The sequence below is a fragment of the Nilaparvata lugens genome, chromosome X (genome assembly GCF_014356525.2).
Source record: "Nilaparvata lugens isolate BPH chromosome X, ASM1435652v1, whole genome shotgun sequence".
NCBI lineage: Eukaryota > Metazoa > Arthropoda > Insecta > Hemiptera > Delphacidae > Nilaparvata > Nilaparvata lugens.
In genome coordinates this window covers 67,227,307-67,245,134 of record NC_052518.1, presented here as the reverse complement: position 1 = coordinate 67,245,134, position 17,828 = coordinate 67,227,307, and the positions used below count along the sequence as shown (strand labels likewise).

General features: G+C 33.3%; 1 protein-coding gene across 17 annotated transcripts in view; it reads left to right on the top strand.

Moving 5' to 3' along the window:
- Nucleotides 1-17,828, top strand: part of LOC111050395 (potassium voltage-gated channel protein Shal) — a 517,077-nt gene that overhangs the window by 93,516 nt on the left and 405,733 nt on the right. For all 17 annotated transcript variants that reach the window (XR_005572985.1, XR_005572986.1, XR_005572983.1 and 14 more), the window contains exon 3: nucleotides 14,580-14,768. Coding sequence is in view for 12 of the 17 variants with exons in the window: in XM_039441499.1 (XP_039297433.1) it covers nucleotides 14,580-14,768 (189 nt within the window). In the remaining 5 variants the exon portion in view is untranslated. The remainder of the gene's footprint in view (nucleotides 1-14,579; nucleotides 14,769-17,828) is intronic.

Below are 17,828 nucleotides of genomic sequence, written 5' to 3'. Positions count from 1 at the left end.
CCTAGAGACTTTCCTGTGCTGGGTAGGATAGTAGTTCAGTAGTTTGAGTTGAGTGATTACATTATTGAATGGTGAACTAAAAAACTGCCTTTGCATCTCTCATATATCTCCCCATACAGTTTATATATAATAAATAGCCCCATTTCAATGTGCTCAACATGATAGTTCCTTATGTCTTTGCTATGAAATTGAACATTGGAAAGTTTCAACCCAAATAAGAATCCCTCATATGTTTTTTCTATTTAAAATCACTCTTAATTTTTTTTTGACATATTTAAACATCATGATAACATCCAGTATAACTGCAGATTTTTCAAAATTGCCAAAAATCACACAGCCCCCCTCGAGTGCCCCCTGGATGTGATTTAGGATTTTATGATACACTATCAGCAGCGTCCCTTACATTTGCTCACTATGAGCAGTGTAAACAGCCAGATCTCAATGACAAAATCAAATGTGAAAAATACAAAATGCACTGAATTTAAGCTGCTAAATTGTTTAAGGTTCCAGAAATTTCTTGGGACACAATCAACAAAAATCTGAAAACTGCCCTTGGTCCAAGGTACCCCCCCTCTCAAAAAAAAAAATGTTTTTATTATTATTTTGATTAATTTCTTGACATATTTCAACATCATTACACTGTCAAGTGCCCCCTGGATTCAATTTTGGGCTTCATGATACACTATCAGCAGCATAGACTAGTGTCTATGAGATTCCAACATCAAAAACTGATTTGAATAAAAAGGGATAATCAATTCTTGGCTGCAAAAATCCTCCAAAAGGAGCCTATATTGACGAAAATGAAAAATCGCCCTTGCATCCCCCCTATTAAGTTTTGTTGGTTAGTTTTCATGGAGCTATTGTTTTAGTGGCTGCTGAATCCGATTATGAGCATGAAAAAGCTCTAGGTGTGATTTATGAGCAGCAATGAATGTAGCCTTATTTCGATGTGCTGAGTGAAACATTGTTCCTCTTGACTTTGCTATGAAATCAAGCATTGAAAAGTTGAAAAAATTTAGGTTGTCCTTGGTTCCCCTCAAGGTGAATTCTGTCATATTTGATTCTTCTTTCATCACTTTTGATTATTGTTTGACATATTCTAACATCATTATACTGTTCAGTGTGACTGCAGATTTTTCAAAATTGTCAAAAATAACACAGCCCCCCTCCAGTGTACCCTGGATTTAATTTTGGGTTTGATGATGAACTATCAGCAGCATAGACGGCGGGTTTGGTGATTCCAACATCAAAAACTGATGTGAAAAATACAGAGCCAATCGAATCTTTGCTCCAAAAATCCTTAATAATGAACCAAAATTGGCCAAAATCGAAAAATCACCCCTGCATCCCCGCATTGAATTTTGTTGGTTAGTTTTCACAGGGCAAATGTTTTTCTGGCTGCTGAATCCAATGATTGTGAATCAATGAATGTGATCTCAACAACAAAATCTGATTTTTGGTTAATTGTGAGTGTCAAAAATTTCCATGGCCAGAATTGGAAAAAAATTGAATAACTGCCCTTACATCCCTCATATCCCATCCCATCCCTCATATCCCATGGAGTTATTATATGATGAATGACCTCATTTTAATGTGCCGAATGAGATTGTTCCTCTTGACTTTGCTATAAAATTAACCATTGAAAAGGTGGAAAAATTGAGGGGTCCTTGGTAGCCCCCAAAGTGAAATATCTCATATGTTCTATATTTTTTTCCTTTTAATATCACTTTTGATTATTTTTTGACATATTAAAACATCATTATACCATCTAGAGTAACTGCAGATTTTTCAAAATTGCCAAAAATCACACAGCCCTCCTCGAGTGCCCCCTGGATGATATTTTGAGGTTTCTGGTACACTATCAGCAGCATATACGGCTGGTAAAGTGATTCCAACATCGGAAACTGATGTGAAAAATACAGAGACAGTCATATCTTGGCTGCAAAAATCCTGGAAAATGAGCCAAAATTGATAAAATTCGAAAAATCACCCTCCCAGCACCACTATTGTTTTTTTCGGTTAGTTTTCACGGAAGTCATTTTTTTCGGCTGCTGAATTCGATTTTGAGCATGAAAAACCCTGTAAATGTGATCCATGTCCAGCACTGTATATGAGGGTCCCCCACGCCCCCCTAGAATATAAAATTTCGTTATTTGACAATTTTTCTGTAGATTATTCTTGGTCCCCTTCCTAATGATATCATCCATGAAATTGTGAGATCCACAGTTTTGTCTGGGAATTTCACACTTTTTTTCAAAAATTGAGGCGGGCATCATTGACCCCCAAAATGGAAATTTCAAATAATCCATGATTTTCTCAATGCCTGCTGGAACTCCTAGAAACTTTCTAATGGAATTTAGAGTTGTCACATGCCCCAGTTTGGCTGGGAATTTTCCAAGTTTTGAATCTTGAGGCGAGGCGATGTTTTAGGATCTCCAGAGTCGATTGAGTTGGAATTCGAAACTGTAGCGATTCCCCCCTTGAATTTCTAAAAACTGAGGGTGCATCATCGACCCCCAAAATAAAAATTTTGAAAAATCAATAGTTTTCTCGATGCCTGCTAGTACTTTTACAGACTTTCTGATGAAAGTTAGTATTGTCACATGCCCTAGTTAGGCTGGGAATTCATCAAATTTAACAAGAAAACTGATGAAAATTCCATTCCCCCGCACCCCCCGCGACCCGTTAAAAATTTTATTCTAGCAATCTAGTAATGTTGAGGCAGTGAACAAAAAAGTTCTTTTGCACTTTGCTGAGAAATGTGTGGTTCAAAAGTTGAAAATACTGGGGGGGTCCGGGAGCCCCCAAAATGAAAAATTCTCAGATATCATAATTATTCCCATGTTTTCAACCACTTGTCAATCGAATCCAACAGAGCACCAACCACCACAACAACCACCCTTGTCAGGAGGTTTTCAGACGCTCCGGCTATAGTATATGTATGATATGATTCATGATGTCTTTAGAACGTGTAACGTTAATGATTTACTTTGCTTTTCTTCAAGTTTAGTATTGAAAATGGAAAAGAATGGAACATATTCATGGTGAAGGAGAAAGGAATCAGACGAAAAGGGATTGGGACAAATAGTAAATAAATACATTGAAAAAGTGAATTGAATGGGGGATAGAAATATTGATAAAAGGTAGTGAAACATATTAAGCCTGGTATACAAAAAGAGGTAATGTAACAAAGCATGAAAATAATACAGAAGAATACCAAGCTAGCTTGTACGGGAGGAGAAAAAAAGGTGGAAGAGAAGAACAAGAGAAGAAGAAGGCAGGAAACAGAAGAAGATACATGAGGAGGAAAGGAGATGACACCGAAGAACCGAAGGGAAGAAGAACAAGAAAGGAGGAAACAAGAATCAGAAGAAGAAGGATTATGAGAAAATGAAAAGAAACGGAAGAAGAAAAAGAAAGAAGGAAGAGTGTACTTCTCTGAACAGAAATTGTGTGGATTATGTAATAGGATACAACAAAATAAGTTAAGATAAACACTCTCAATTTGTAATCTTCCAATTGTACTAACAATAAGGAAATTTGAATTGATAATCAATCTGTCTTATTCAGTAATTAATGGAGTAAATAGGAGTGTAATCTAATAGCCCGAATATAATAGCCCGCCGACTTGCTTTCACGGTCGACGAATCATGTGCCTTGGCGCAAAAGTTTGGCCAATTGCGAATAGTGCCAGGAATGCTAGTCGAAGTGGGAAATTTGAATCGATCTATCGGCGCGCCAGTTTTTGAGCTGTAGATCGTGAAATTACCTACGAATTTTTTCCAAGAAAATCTCACTACACTATCGATAAAAGGAAATATTGAATGATTTAGCTAAAAACTGACAAACATATTTAATTTCTCTTCTGAACATTCAGTAATCAATCAAAATCTCTTCAGATACCACAATCTTTCCTAGACACCGATTGGGTTTTAATATTTTTAGACAATTATTTCTATTTTTTTCAACTTTATTATATTCCAGTATTTTCAAGCTTGTTAAGCATTTCTGGAACAATTCTCTACTCAATAAATTTGATCTTGACGGTGATATTTTTTCATAAGACCCGTAATTATAATTTAATACCGGCAATAATTATAACTGCAGAACATTTTTTCAATGCGAGAGGTTTTAATAAAAGCATCGAATAAAACAATCACTATCTCTCTCTCACTCTCTCTCACACGAGTTTTCCCTTTATAATAGCTAATTTGATGAATCATTGATTTGAAACAGTGCCACCGTTTTGTATTATTATTATTATTATTATTATTATCATTATTATTATTATTATTATTATTATTGTTGTTGTTGTTGTTGTTGTTGTTGTTGTTGTTGTTGTTAATAATAGTATTATTATTCTTATTCAAAGAAATACAACAATAGCATTCGAAATAGATATAGTCAACTCTTCATCTACCTTTTTTTCACACATTTCTTACAACTTCCCTTCACCACCAACTTTCTTATGTAACTTATTTTAACTATCTATCTATTTTATTCACAAATGGATAACATCCTAGTCTTACAGGATCTGATAAGGAATTCTTATGAATACAAATTTCCACTAGTGCTGCTATTCATTGATTTCGAGAAAGCATTCGATAAAATCAACACTTCTTCCGTATTACGAACGCTTGAAGACTTGGGAATTGACAATAAATACCTGGAATTATTCAGATTCATTTACAGAAACATGAAAATTGAATTCAAATTGAGAGGAAAAGGTAGAGTGGTTAAAGTAAATAGAGGCTTAAGGCAGGGAGATATACCATCAGCGAAAATATTTAATGCAGTTCTGGAAAAATCTCTAGATGAATTACAATGGCAGGAAAAAGGAATCAACATCAATGGGGTGAAATTGAATACATTGAAATTCGCCGATGATATTGTTATTATAGGAAATAGCACCGAAGAAGTATGTAGAATGATGAAGGAAATGATTGAAGTAACAAAAAAGGTTGGACTGAAAGTGAATTTTGATAAATCAAAAGTAATGATTTATAACAGTGAAAATAACGAGAGAGTATTAGAGACCGAAGACGGAAGGATAGAAGCAGTTGAACACTTCATCTACTTAGGACAGAGAATAGGGAGAGATGGACAATGGGGAGAGATTACTAGAAGAGTGGCAATAGGTTGGTCAATGTTCAAGAAATACAGCTATCTCTTCAGATCTAATATTCCCATGGAAAGCAAGAGACGCCTACTTCAAACATGTATTCTACCAGAATTCTATACGGCTGCGAAACGTGGACTCTGAATGAGAAAATAATCAAGAAACTCAGAACAAGTGTGAGATCGATGGAAAGAATAATGATAGGAGTGAAAAGAATAGATAGGAAAACCAAAATATGGATCAGAAATGAAACCAGAATTAAAGATGTAGGTAGAATGATAATGGAGAGAAAATGGAATTGGGCAGGCCATATCGCAAGGACAACGGATGGAAGATGGACCAAAACAATACTCGACTGGCACCCACGCACGCGGAGCAGAAGCAGAGGAAGGCCTCCGTACAGATGGGACGAAGAATTCAGGAGAGTATGCGGCGGAGCGACGTGGCAGAGAGTAGCAAGAGAAAGGACGGAATGGGAGAGAATGAAAAACGTATTCAAACAAGTCTGGCTCTACAAGGATTGAAATGAAGAAGATGAAAGAAATCTTTACTAAACGCACTCGTACAACACTTTATCCTTCTATGGAAAAAGGATAATTATACCCCAGCATCTGCTGATTATTGCCTTTTGAATTGTATATAGCTTTTGATTTTGAAATTTTTTGTAATTGTTTAAGAAAGCAATAAACGGGTTATTTATTTATTCATTTATCTATTTTATTTTAGCTATCCTCCAACTTATAGGAAATACTGACAAATTTTAGTGAATCACACTCCTCTTCCTTCTTCCATCTCTTTCTTTTTTTCTTCTGTTTTTTTCCTTTCTTTTTCATCCTCTAATTCTATTTTCTCTTAACTTTTTTGTTGAACTTCTTCATTATATCTTTTCCCTTTTCTCAACTGCACTTTCACCTTAATCTTTCCAGTGGAGTGTTAGTGAGAGTTATATCCATGATAACCTTTTCCAACGATCATGAACGGTTTAAACTTGGCCAATTTAAGTAGATATAGAAAAATATTGTATTATCGAATACAAATTGCATTTCATCTTCAGACCATTTATTCATTTTTCAAATTGTACTGTAAAGAATTAATTGAAGTTAGCTGCATCGTTGATATTATGAGTAATTATGAACCAACGATAATGATGCTACAAAATTGATTACGTGACAGCTGCAACCCTAAACTCTAGACTAACAATCAGAAAGAAAGAAATGTACAACACTATTCATTCATTTATTTTGTATAGGTCAACTAAGGACCACAGTAATTCTCCATTAGCTATTATCATAAACGCTATCATTATTATTATTATTATTATTATTATATAGATTATAATTATAATCCATTACTAGATTATATAGGTACTGGATTATATAGGTATATAGACTATATTGGCACTGGATGCGTTTCAATCAAAACTTGCAATAGTCTGTTAAAAAAGTTTCGAAATAAGTTCAATAATCAACTAAAGTACGTGAAAAGTGTTTTGATAGAAATATAATGGAATGGAAAAAGTGCAAAATAGTTAGAAATTAACCAGTTGTGGATATATTACGAAATTGAACCTGAAGTGTAAAGTTCTACAATTATAACCTCAAAGTTAGTTAACTGGCACTGACGGTAAGAAAATAAGGTAGGAGTATAAATATAATATTGAAAATCTGAACTTTACGAACAATTATAACTATTTATCAAATACAAATAGAGAATGATTACCGCATTATATACATAGATCATGAACATGAACAATTATTAAACTATCACGTGGGCTAGTGTGTGCTGTTGATGGGATAGGTAAGCTAATATCAAATATTAAAATTCAAAGAATCATCAAAGTCATAGTCATTATTGAAATACAGTTATTAACTACTAAACTGAAAAATGAAAAATTGTACTAAATGCGATGATGAACTCCCCAATGATGGAGAATCGGTCAAATGCAACGGATGCGAACAACGAATGCATTTTGAATGCTCCGGACTTCGAGAAACAACTTATAGAGGAATGTCCGGTCAGAAAAAAACAGATTGGCGTTGCACTGATTGCCGTGGAAAACCCAAATCGAGAAACGACTCCACTTCATCAATGGAAAACACTGAATTCAAGACTATACTGAACCAAATCTACGAGAGATTGGTTATGATGCCAGAAAATAAACAAGAAAATGGAAAAACTCACAATATCTATCACCGGTATCACAGAAGAACTTGATCTATACAAAGGAAAAGTGGATGAACTGGAAAAAGAAAACAAACAGGAAGATGAAAAAATCAATTCGTTAGAAGGCAGACTACTAGATTTGGAACAACACTCCCGAGGAAGAAACATCGAAGTAATGGGACTGAGATGTTGAATCTATCTACAGATTACCAAATTCAATGAAAAAACCAGAAAACACGAATATAATCATCACAATGAAAAATAAGAAGGAACGAGACACCATTCTACTACAAAAAAGAAAGATCCAACTCACAAATAAGGACATCCTGCAGATTGACAATGAAGAGAAAATTTACCTGGCAGAAAATCAATCCAAAGAATTCAAGAAACTATTCTGGGAAATCAAACAAGAAGCTACTCAACGTGGATTCCAATTCATATGGAGCAGAGAAGGAAAAATATTCATCAAACGATCAACAGACGAAAAGAAAATAAGAGTGCAATCGAAGGAGGATATTATAGGACAATCAGTGAACAAAAAAGTGATAAACCACATAACAGAAGAACAATAAATGACTCTTTATTTCATATTAAAATGGAAAACATGGACAATACTTACCAAAAACTTTTAAGGTTAAGGGATATAGGTGTGTTATAATTATGTTCAATCTTTGATTTGATATTGACATTGAATTGCATGTGTAATGGTGTGCAACATACTAGAACATATTCAAAACAAGGACCTATAATATTAATTTATTACTAAATTGAAGAAGCATAAACCTAGAAAATATTCACATTTTGCTGATATCAATAACACAGTATCCAATATTAATCCATTAAAAATTGAAATGATAAACTCATAAATTCCACATAGTTATAGTCACCAAGCTGTTTCGAACTCCAACAAACAAATAATGAGTGATCAAAAGCAATAAAATGAGAAGTAAATAAGAAGCACACCATTTCACAGGCAATAATATTCCATCTGGTTATGATCTCAACTTAATACTAGGCCTACTTCAGTCGAACTGACAGAAACATTCAATAAATTGAACAGAAGGTCCATAGAGATGAGCACTATCTATTGGTATCATAACAGATAACGCAGACTTAATAAATCACAACAAAATGGAAAGACGGTATCACACCTTTATTTTTCACTTGTTATCTATTGAAATCGAAAATTGGAAAAATAAATAGAATGACATACTTCATAACCTGAAATTCACGAATAATTTGATTATAAATTTAAAAATATTAGATTGAAAATATTTTATTCACATCGGCACACACAAAAGCCCATAATCAAAACTAATTTCTTCAAACCAAAATTCAGATTAGATTATAACATAAACCTGCATACATCATACATCCTCTTACAACCCACATTGACTAGAATATTCAAAGCTTGTTCAGCTCATCAATAAAGATGGAACAGTTTGATATCGAACAAATACACACAAAAACCTACAATTCTATTCAAGACTTCAAAAACGCAATACCCGATACAAAATCATTTGAATGTATTATGCTGAATATTAGAAGTATTAAGAAGCACTGGAATACTCTAATGGCAACCTTGAGCGGAGTATTGGATAGAATAAAAATACTTGTCCTAATTGAAACAAACACAAAAGAAGATGAGATAGAGTCCTTTAATATCCCAGATTTTGACTATCTCAATTATAGTAGAGAGACGAGAGCGGGTGGTGGTATATTAGTCTATTACAGAAAAGAGTTGAGCATCAATTCCATACCTCATAGCTTCACAGTTAGTGAGTCCATATCATTTGAAATGACAATTAATGAAAAACAATATTTGATTGCCGTATTCTATAGACCACCATCTAATAGTGTATCCCAATTTAACACAGAACTAGAAGAATGGCTAAACAATCAACATATCAAAGATAAAAAAAATCTTGTTATCCTGGGAGATATGAATATTGATATACAGGAGCAAAATATCACTGTACAAGCACAAAACTATCTAAGCATACTGTATACAGCAGGAATACAAACTGGAATAAACGATCCAACCAGGAAAGAACTATATGGTGATCACATAACATCAACATGCATAGATCATATCAATACAAGAATGAGCCCAACTGAAATAGAAACTATAGTCATTAAATCAAAGATTGCAGATCGCTACATGGTGGGATTTAACATTCAAAATAATAAAGAAGAGGCAAGAATAGATGAGAGAAAAATAATTTCTGACCGAATAGTAGGAAGTATGATACATAATACAAACTGGAACAACCACTTAACATCAAACAACCCAACAAAAATATATGAGTCTATAGTCAACAAATTCAATAATATTTATGAAAAAGCAACAATAACAGTCAACAGAAAAAGTAATAAACACAAACAACCATGGATTACAGAGATAATAAAAAACCATATCAACTTGAAAGACAAATTATGGAGCAAATTGAAAAGACAACCTAATAATAATGATCTGAAAGACGAATACAGAAGACATAGAAATAAGCTAACCGATATGATAAGGAAAGAGAAAAGAAAATATTATTACAATAAAATAAACAACTACATAGGAGATGCTAAAAAGACATGGAATACTGTTAATGAAATTCTAAATGTAAAGCAAAAATCAATACAGTCAACAATAGTCGGGAACTTTAAAGTCAGAGAAGGAGAAGAACTTGAAAAATTATGTGAAGACTTTAATGAACACTTCAAAAATAAAATAGAAGAAATGAATAAAAACATATCAACAGATATCCTTGATGTATCAATTTCAGAAACTGATGAAAACCATACAACTGAACCATACACAGCAATAGTCAAAACAATAAACATGGATAAATAACAAAGAATAGTAAAAAAACTGAATACAACAGCATCACCCGGCATAGACAATATTAAACCAAAACATATAAAAGATCACTTTGAAAACTTGAAAGAAATCCTACTACACTTATACAACACCATAATAAAAACAGGAAAAATTCCATCAAAAATGAAGACAACGATCCTCAAACCTATCTATAAAAATGGAAAGAAAAAAGATATACAAAACTATAGACCCATAGGTGCGATCTCCATTATAATGAAAATACTGGATTTTTTTATGCACGAAGACCTACTCAAATATTCAACACAAAACAATCTGCTGAATGGAAACCAATATGGCTTTGTACCCGGCAAATCTACAACACAACTGCTAGAAAAAGTATCATACAAAATAAATAAGAATATAGATAAAAGAGTAGCAACCCTTGCAGTACTACTGGATCTGAGCAAGGCATTTGATACTATCCAGCATGAAATACTGATAGAGAAGTTGAGCAAGATGGGAGTATTGGGAATGGATCTAGAGTTATTGAAGAATTATTTCAGTGACAGAGAAACAATGGTGAAAATTGGAAACAATATTAGTAAACCAAAATCTTAAACATTTGGAGTCATTCAGGGCTCCCCTCTATCACCACTACTCTTCAACTTATATATAAGTGATCTTAAAAACTGCAACTTCAAGGGAGAAGTATACAACTATGCGGATGATACCATTATGCTATTTGCAAGTAAAAGTTTAACAACTGCAGCTGAAAATTTACATAAAGATTTGAACACAATAACAAAATACTTCCACAACAACTATATACATATAAACAGTACAAAGACAAGAACAATAGTATTTAAAAACCCAAAAATGAGTATAAACATCCTTGACCCAAACAATAGAGTTAAAAGTCATAGCTATAAATGCTTCACCACTCTCAATCCATGCAACTGTAAGAAAATTAAACACTCAGATACAGTAAAATATCTTGGACTGAATTTTGACTCAAACATGAAGTGGCACACCCATTCCCAGATACTAGCAAAAAAACTGAGGTACATAGCACATAGGTGTTACCAAATGAGAGGATTACTGCCTCTGAAAGCAAAACGAACAGTCTACTTCAGCTTGGTTGAATCTCAAATACGATATGGTATAACTGTCTTTGGACATGCACCCAATTATATATTGAACCCAGTAAGTCAGCTAATCAACAGAATCAAAAGAATATTTTTCCAAGGAGTGGATACAAACACTTTAAAACTGCTCTCATTCAGAAACCTATACAATTATATAATACTGCTGAAATACTATTTTGAAAATGCTTATCGACGTACCAATGAAAACAGATACAACACCAGACACACACAATATAGAACACCAGAATACTTCACTGAAATAGGAAAAGCTGTACCAGAATATTTTGTACCATCCATTCTCAATAGTCTACCGAATCATCTACAACATCTAGACACTTACAGACAGGTGAAAATAGAAATTAAAAATTACTACTCCACAATTCAATAGATAAAAATATCACTCTTACATTATTACCACGAAATAAACACATCTACAAATTTGTATTTCCTAAAACATTTCCATCCATAAATTCAAATCTTTGAAAAATATCTCTGAGTATGTACAATGCCTCAATATAAGCTAAAATTAGCTTCATGGGGCAGCCACAAAAATATAATAAGAAAATTTTAATAGATTCTCACTTCATGTATGATAGATATAAGATGATATATGTATAATGATTAATTCAATTTGTGAAACTTATCATTCCTGTAATGTGAGAGAAATCTGAATAAAAAAATTATTATTATTATTATTATTATTATTATTATTATTATTATTATTATTATTATTATTTACGTTGGTCTCCCGCTTTCGCCTCCAATCCTCGCAATCTGAGCGATTCGTCTTTCTAACGACCAAGTTCATAAACTTTAAGCTGATTCCGTAGCCCTGCTCTGATTAGTAAATAATATGCCACTGTTATATTTAATTTTTTCATATCCTTCTTAGACTCTAAAAACCAGTTCAATTTGGATCTCCCACTTATTTTCATGGGGTTCATGGAAGCTATTTACAGTTCCACCACATGACAAATTAAAGAAAATGAGAATATTCTTTTCCAAGAAATTTCTTTCTTTTTCTGGGTCATTGTAAACTGATGGTACAGAATAGCATTGTTCCTGACTTGTTATTTCTACCTGGAGAAGTGTCACCGAAACCCTTCTATTGTCTAGCTTTACTGCTCCTACACATCTCGTTTATTGTTAGATGTCTCGGGAATTCCCCAGGTTAGTTAGACACATTTTCAATGTCTGAATTGATGTACAGTGCAAATACATGTCTACTCTATCTGGATCATGAAATTCAATTTCAAGCAATGATGAATAATCATTGAAGAATATGAATTCTCATCTGAATTGATAAGAACATTTAAAAACCCATTCTAAAAAAACAGATTTTACATTCCCTATAATCGCAATGACGGTTAAACGCTTTTAGACTATTGAAATTAAAATTCATGATCCAGATAGATTAGACATGTATTTTTACTGTACATCAACTCAGACATTGAAAATGTGCCTAACTAACAGGATCGAGGATTTGTATTATCTGAACTAATATCACGACGACTCAGGTAACGTTTCTCTTCTCGAAATATGAGCAGACATTGTGAACTTGAAGACTGCACAATACCAATATAAATGAATTTATTCTGCTAACTGACAATATCAATCTAATTATTATAGACTTAAAGAACTGGAAAGAACTGAGATGTGTTTTGATGGTCAAGTACAGTTGAATCTATCCAAAAATACTATCAATACTGTTCCAACCTATTCCGCTTCATTAATTCCATACACTTATAATCATTAACTCCTTACTCTTATAATCATTATCATGCATCATCTTCATTGTCGATTGTTTATTATGCATCATATTCATCTTCATAGAATTCGTAGAACTCTTCATAGAATCTCTTTTGGTATGATAGAATTCGAAACAGAGTTTGTGGTAACTATAATCACAATCAAGTATAAAATTCAATTTTATTTTGAGTGAACTCGTTCAACTACCATCAACTTCTTATTTATAAGGTATTTGCTTGTAAGCTATCTTCAATATCCACTTTCTTGGAATCTCGGTAGGGGCTACTCGTATTTTTTTTTCACTCACTTGAAAATAATTTTGAAAGTCGGAAAATGCTGTGAGAAATTAAATGAAGTTAGAAAATCCCATTTTGATTTTCAATTTTCATGTAAAGATTTGATTCCCTAATGACTATCAAATACGCCTTTTCATTAAAATAAATAATCATTTATGATTTATTAATGACAATATCCGTTTTGGTTCAAGCCCAATCTTTTAATATCAATTAGAATGGAATTATAAGATAGTAATCTGTATCTTATTAACTAGGCTAATATATTGTAATAATACAGTAGTGTTTTGCTTGAAGCTTCCGTAGAATACTGGAATAAGAATTCCGCTCTTTCAGTCGGGGAACGTAATGTCAGCTGCTATTGAGAGCGAAATGACGTCATTCGTGATGACGTCACGGACGTTCACTTTGCTATGTTCAATAAGTGAGTGGCCAAACATATTCTGACCACTGGGCGTAATCAGCAGACTCCCATATCATGATTGGACCTTAAATTCATTATTGCATTTAGAACTGTAATAATTATTGATTAAAGATAATGATTTCTTGATCCATTCTGAGCTGCCATGTATCATCACACTTTTTTCTATTTATTTCACACGACATGCAGTCAAATAATAGGCCTACAATTATTGATTGGTACCAAGTCCTATATTATTTCCAAATCTTTTGTAGATTTATGTCGTAAATCCTGCAGCAGTTTTTGTAGTTTGCTGCATGTTCAGCCCTAAACTATGTCCTGGGAGTAGCTTACTAATTGGGTTTTGTTGTTTCTTGAACTGCTTGTATCTAGTTGAATTGACTGATTGTGTTGCGTTTTACGACACTCATGTTTTTTTTTTTTTTTTTTTTGTTAAATAATCCTCTCAAAGTTTGATCAAATATGTTCATTTGATTTTGATGAAGAGATGTTCAGAGCAATATCAGGGTCCGTACCCTTGTCTCCTGTGAGTAACTGTGCAATCATGTCTGGGGTGGTTGATGATACATTCACTAATCAAAGTATCTCGGTTCTGTATACATACGTATTGTGATCTATGCATCATTGCCATCAATGAACATCGTACCATACAAAAAAAATGTGCTTGAAACAAGAAGAGTATGTATCATAATGATAAATTTATCATCAGACAGTTAATGACAGTCTGAACTGAACTCAATTGGATTGAGGATTAAATTTCTGAAGAATTTCCAATAATGAAGTATTTGAAGTGATCTCTGTCATTATTTATTGATGTATGACGATTTATGAATTGATAAGGACTTATTGATATTGATAATGGTTTTGAATGTTTCAGAAAGCACGTCTGGCTCGCATCAGAATCGCAAAAGCGTCTTCTGGAGCGGCCTTCGTCAGCAAAAAGAAAGCAGCTGAAGCCAGACTGGCTGCTCAAGAGTCCGGTATGGAGATGGACGAGAACTATCGCGAAGAGGATATCTTCGAGTTGCAGCATCATCATTTATTACGCTGCCTAGAGAAGACTACGGTCAGTACTTACAGAACTTATTTTCCATTTTTGAAGCATATCTCTTTCTTTTTCCAGCAATAATCATTGTCGATCATATTTGATGTCAGTTTATATACTTGTAAACAGTAGTTTGTAACTGGTGGTAAAGTTGAGTAAATTTTTCTACGGAAGATATTGATTTCGTTATAAGTAGACGAGAAAAAGTTTCTCAAGATCAGAGAGAATATGAGTTGCTTTCCATATTTCTAATAGAATGAAGGAAAGAATTGGCTTATACATGTAAATGATAGGAAATTCATGAATGACGCTTCATCACGTCTGAACTACTGAACTGATAACTTGAAATTTTGCATTATAGATTCTTGAAGGATCGTTATAGGCCTATTTTCCAATTCTTCAAGATTTCATTACGTCAAGTTTCCAGTTTGTCATGTTTTCAATTCATCATGCTTCCTGTTTGTTTTACTTTGCTTGAGAGTGGTCATAGACTCATAGATGAAATAGTGTATAGTACAACGGTTTTTTCTTCTATGTATATATCTTTTTTCAAATCTATAGTATATTCTGGATTGATGAAAAGTTTGGAAACAGCTTAATATTTTATTTAAAAAGGAAACTTGACGATGGGTTCGATTGAGGATCCTATTTGCATAAAAAAACTAATTTTCTGTTGCATCAAAATCTTGGTCCGCCATTTTGAATCCAACTTTATTTTTTTAATGGAAAGGAGGTCATATGACGCATGATTCCGATACAGAATTCTAAAAGAAAATGAATGGCGAAATCCGCACATCTATATCTCAAACTGTTAAGAAGTTATTTACTTTAATTTAAGGATACTAACATAATACAGAATTGACTACCGGTAGATTAAAAATTTGTCAGATGAAACTTTTCTGTTCAAAGTGCTGAATATGTAAGTAGAAGTTATTTCAAGTGTTTGCTAACACTTAAAAAAATTAAATTTGATGGTTCAGATTTTCTATGTACTCTATTTATTTCATTCTTGTAAGATCTTTTAGTATCTTTGAATGTAAATAACTTTGTAACGGTTTGAGATATCAATGTGTGGTTCGATTTCGCCATTCATTTTCTCTTGAAATTCCGTATCGAAATCATGTATCAGTTGACAAATTTCGTATCTAAAAAAATTCGGATTCAAAATGGCGATTCCAAGATGGCGGATCAAAATTTTGATACGACAGAAAAATAGTTTTTCATTCAAATAAGATCCTCAATCAAACCCATCGTCAAATTTCCCTTCCAAATTAAATATTCAGGTGTTTCAATACTTTTCACCAATCTTTTTCTATATACAGAATGACTTCCAATCGTGACTTATAATCGACTTACACATTTGTCAAGATTAAATTAATTTTCATTCATTCATTTATTTATTCATTTAAACATTCAGATTTACACAACTTACAGAAAAGTACCTCAGGCTTATGTCCAAAACGGTTACAATTTATACAACAGTCCAAATACAATGAAACCACTGTAGGTTTGATGCAGTGCACACCAAAACATGCTGGTGAAGTCGCCTCATTAAATGTAACAATCTCCATCAGCATTACATGTTATTATTAAGCGATTTAAGATTTTGCCAACAATTATATAATTTTACACAACCCTCTAAAGGTAGGTCATCTATCACTAAAGCTGCCATATCTCTCTTGATATTCATTCAATCTTGACAAACAAGGTGTCAGTCGATTTGTAATAATTAAATTTGCAGAAAAAAGTTATTTCTGTATTTTCCATTTTGTAAAATCAGTTTTTTGTTATTCAACTCCCGTCCTAAAATTAGTAAATTTTGATTTTCTCAGGATCAAATAAAATTTCACTTTATAATTATTAGAAAACTGAAAATTTTCCACCAAAAATATTCTATTCCATGGATTTTGTAAAAACAATCCATTTTTTCTAATTGGCATCCTAGGGGTGGATCCGAAAAAACTTTTTAATACAGCATTATAATAAGCTTTCCACGCTCTATTTCATGAGCATTATTTTCGAAAATTTTAATATTTTGTAAAAAGTTGATATTATCACTTGATATTCACGCTCAATCACTCTGAAGTGCTAAGAACTCAATAATAGCCATCTTTTACACCTCACAAACCATTTCCACCCGCAAATTTCCTATAAATAGCAGAGTATAAAAAATGATCATTGTTTCGTGCATAACTCATTGTGTGTCACCAATAGAGTACTTTCTCGGAAAAGCAAAAGATTTCCCTCGAAAAACTGCATTGTTCGGTATGCAATAATCAGCGTCAGCTGGGGTATTCTTACCCCATGATGTGAGGCTGAAATAAATGAGGTTGGTTCTTCTTTTCCATTTTTGAGTATGTAGGTTTTTCAATCTTTGTAGAGTCATATTTCCTTGTAGACATTGTTCATTCGCTCCCACTCCTCCCGTTCTCTTGGAACTCATTTCCACGTTGCTCCACCGCACACTTGAATTCTTGGTCCCATCTATATGGAGGCCGTCCTCTGCTTCTTCTGAAGGTGAGTGGTTGCCAGTCCAAGATCCTCTTTGCCCATCTTCCGTCGGTTGGTTACCTTATCGAAGGCCTTCTCAGAGTCCACAAATAGTCATATTACTGGGAGTTTGTAATCTCTGGAGTTCCTGATTAGTTCTTGTATGACTAAGTACTTATGTTATCCAAAGTGAAAATGTTCCTCTCGAATCCAGTTGATTGATTGAGGTTGCTGCCGCCAGACTTTCATCTATCCTGTTTGCGATTAATGCCATGAATATTTTTTAAAAACTTGATAGGTAATCTCTCACCTTTTTTTAAAAGTAGTATCAAATTCGCTTTCAGCTATCCTTCGGGGATTTTTCCGCAGTTTAGGCACAGACTGAAGAGTAGCTTTCAATTATTCATTTTATATTCTATCTGGGCTCATTGCTATTCCTTCCTTAGCGTGTTCAATAGCGCTAATACAAAGTTTATTCTTTCCTCTCAGACTAAACTCAATCTCGATGCAACTGTACATATACCTGAATTTCTCTTGGATCTTTTCGTGTTTGCCTCCTGAGCATCATTTCACTCTCCAGAACCAGTGGAC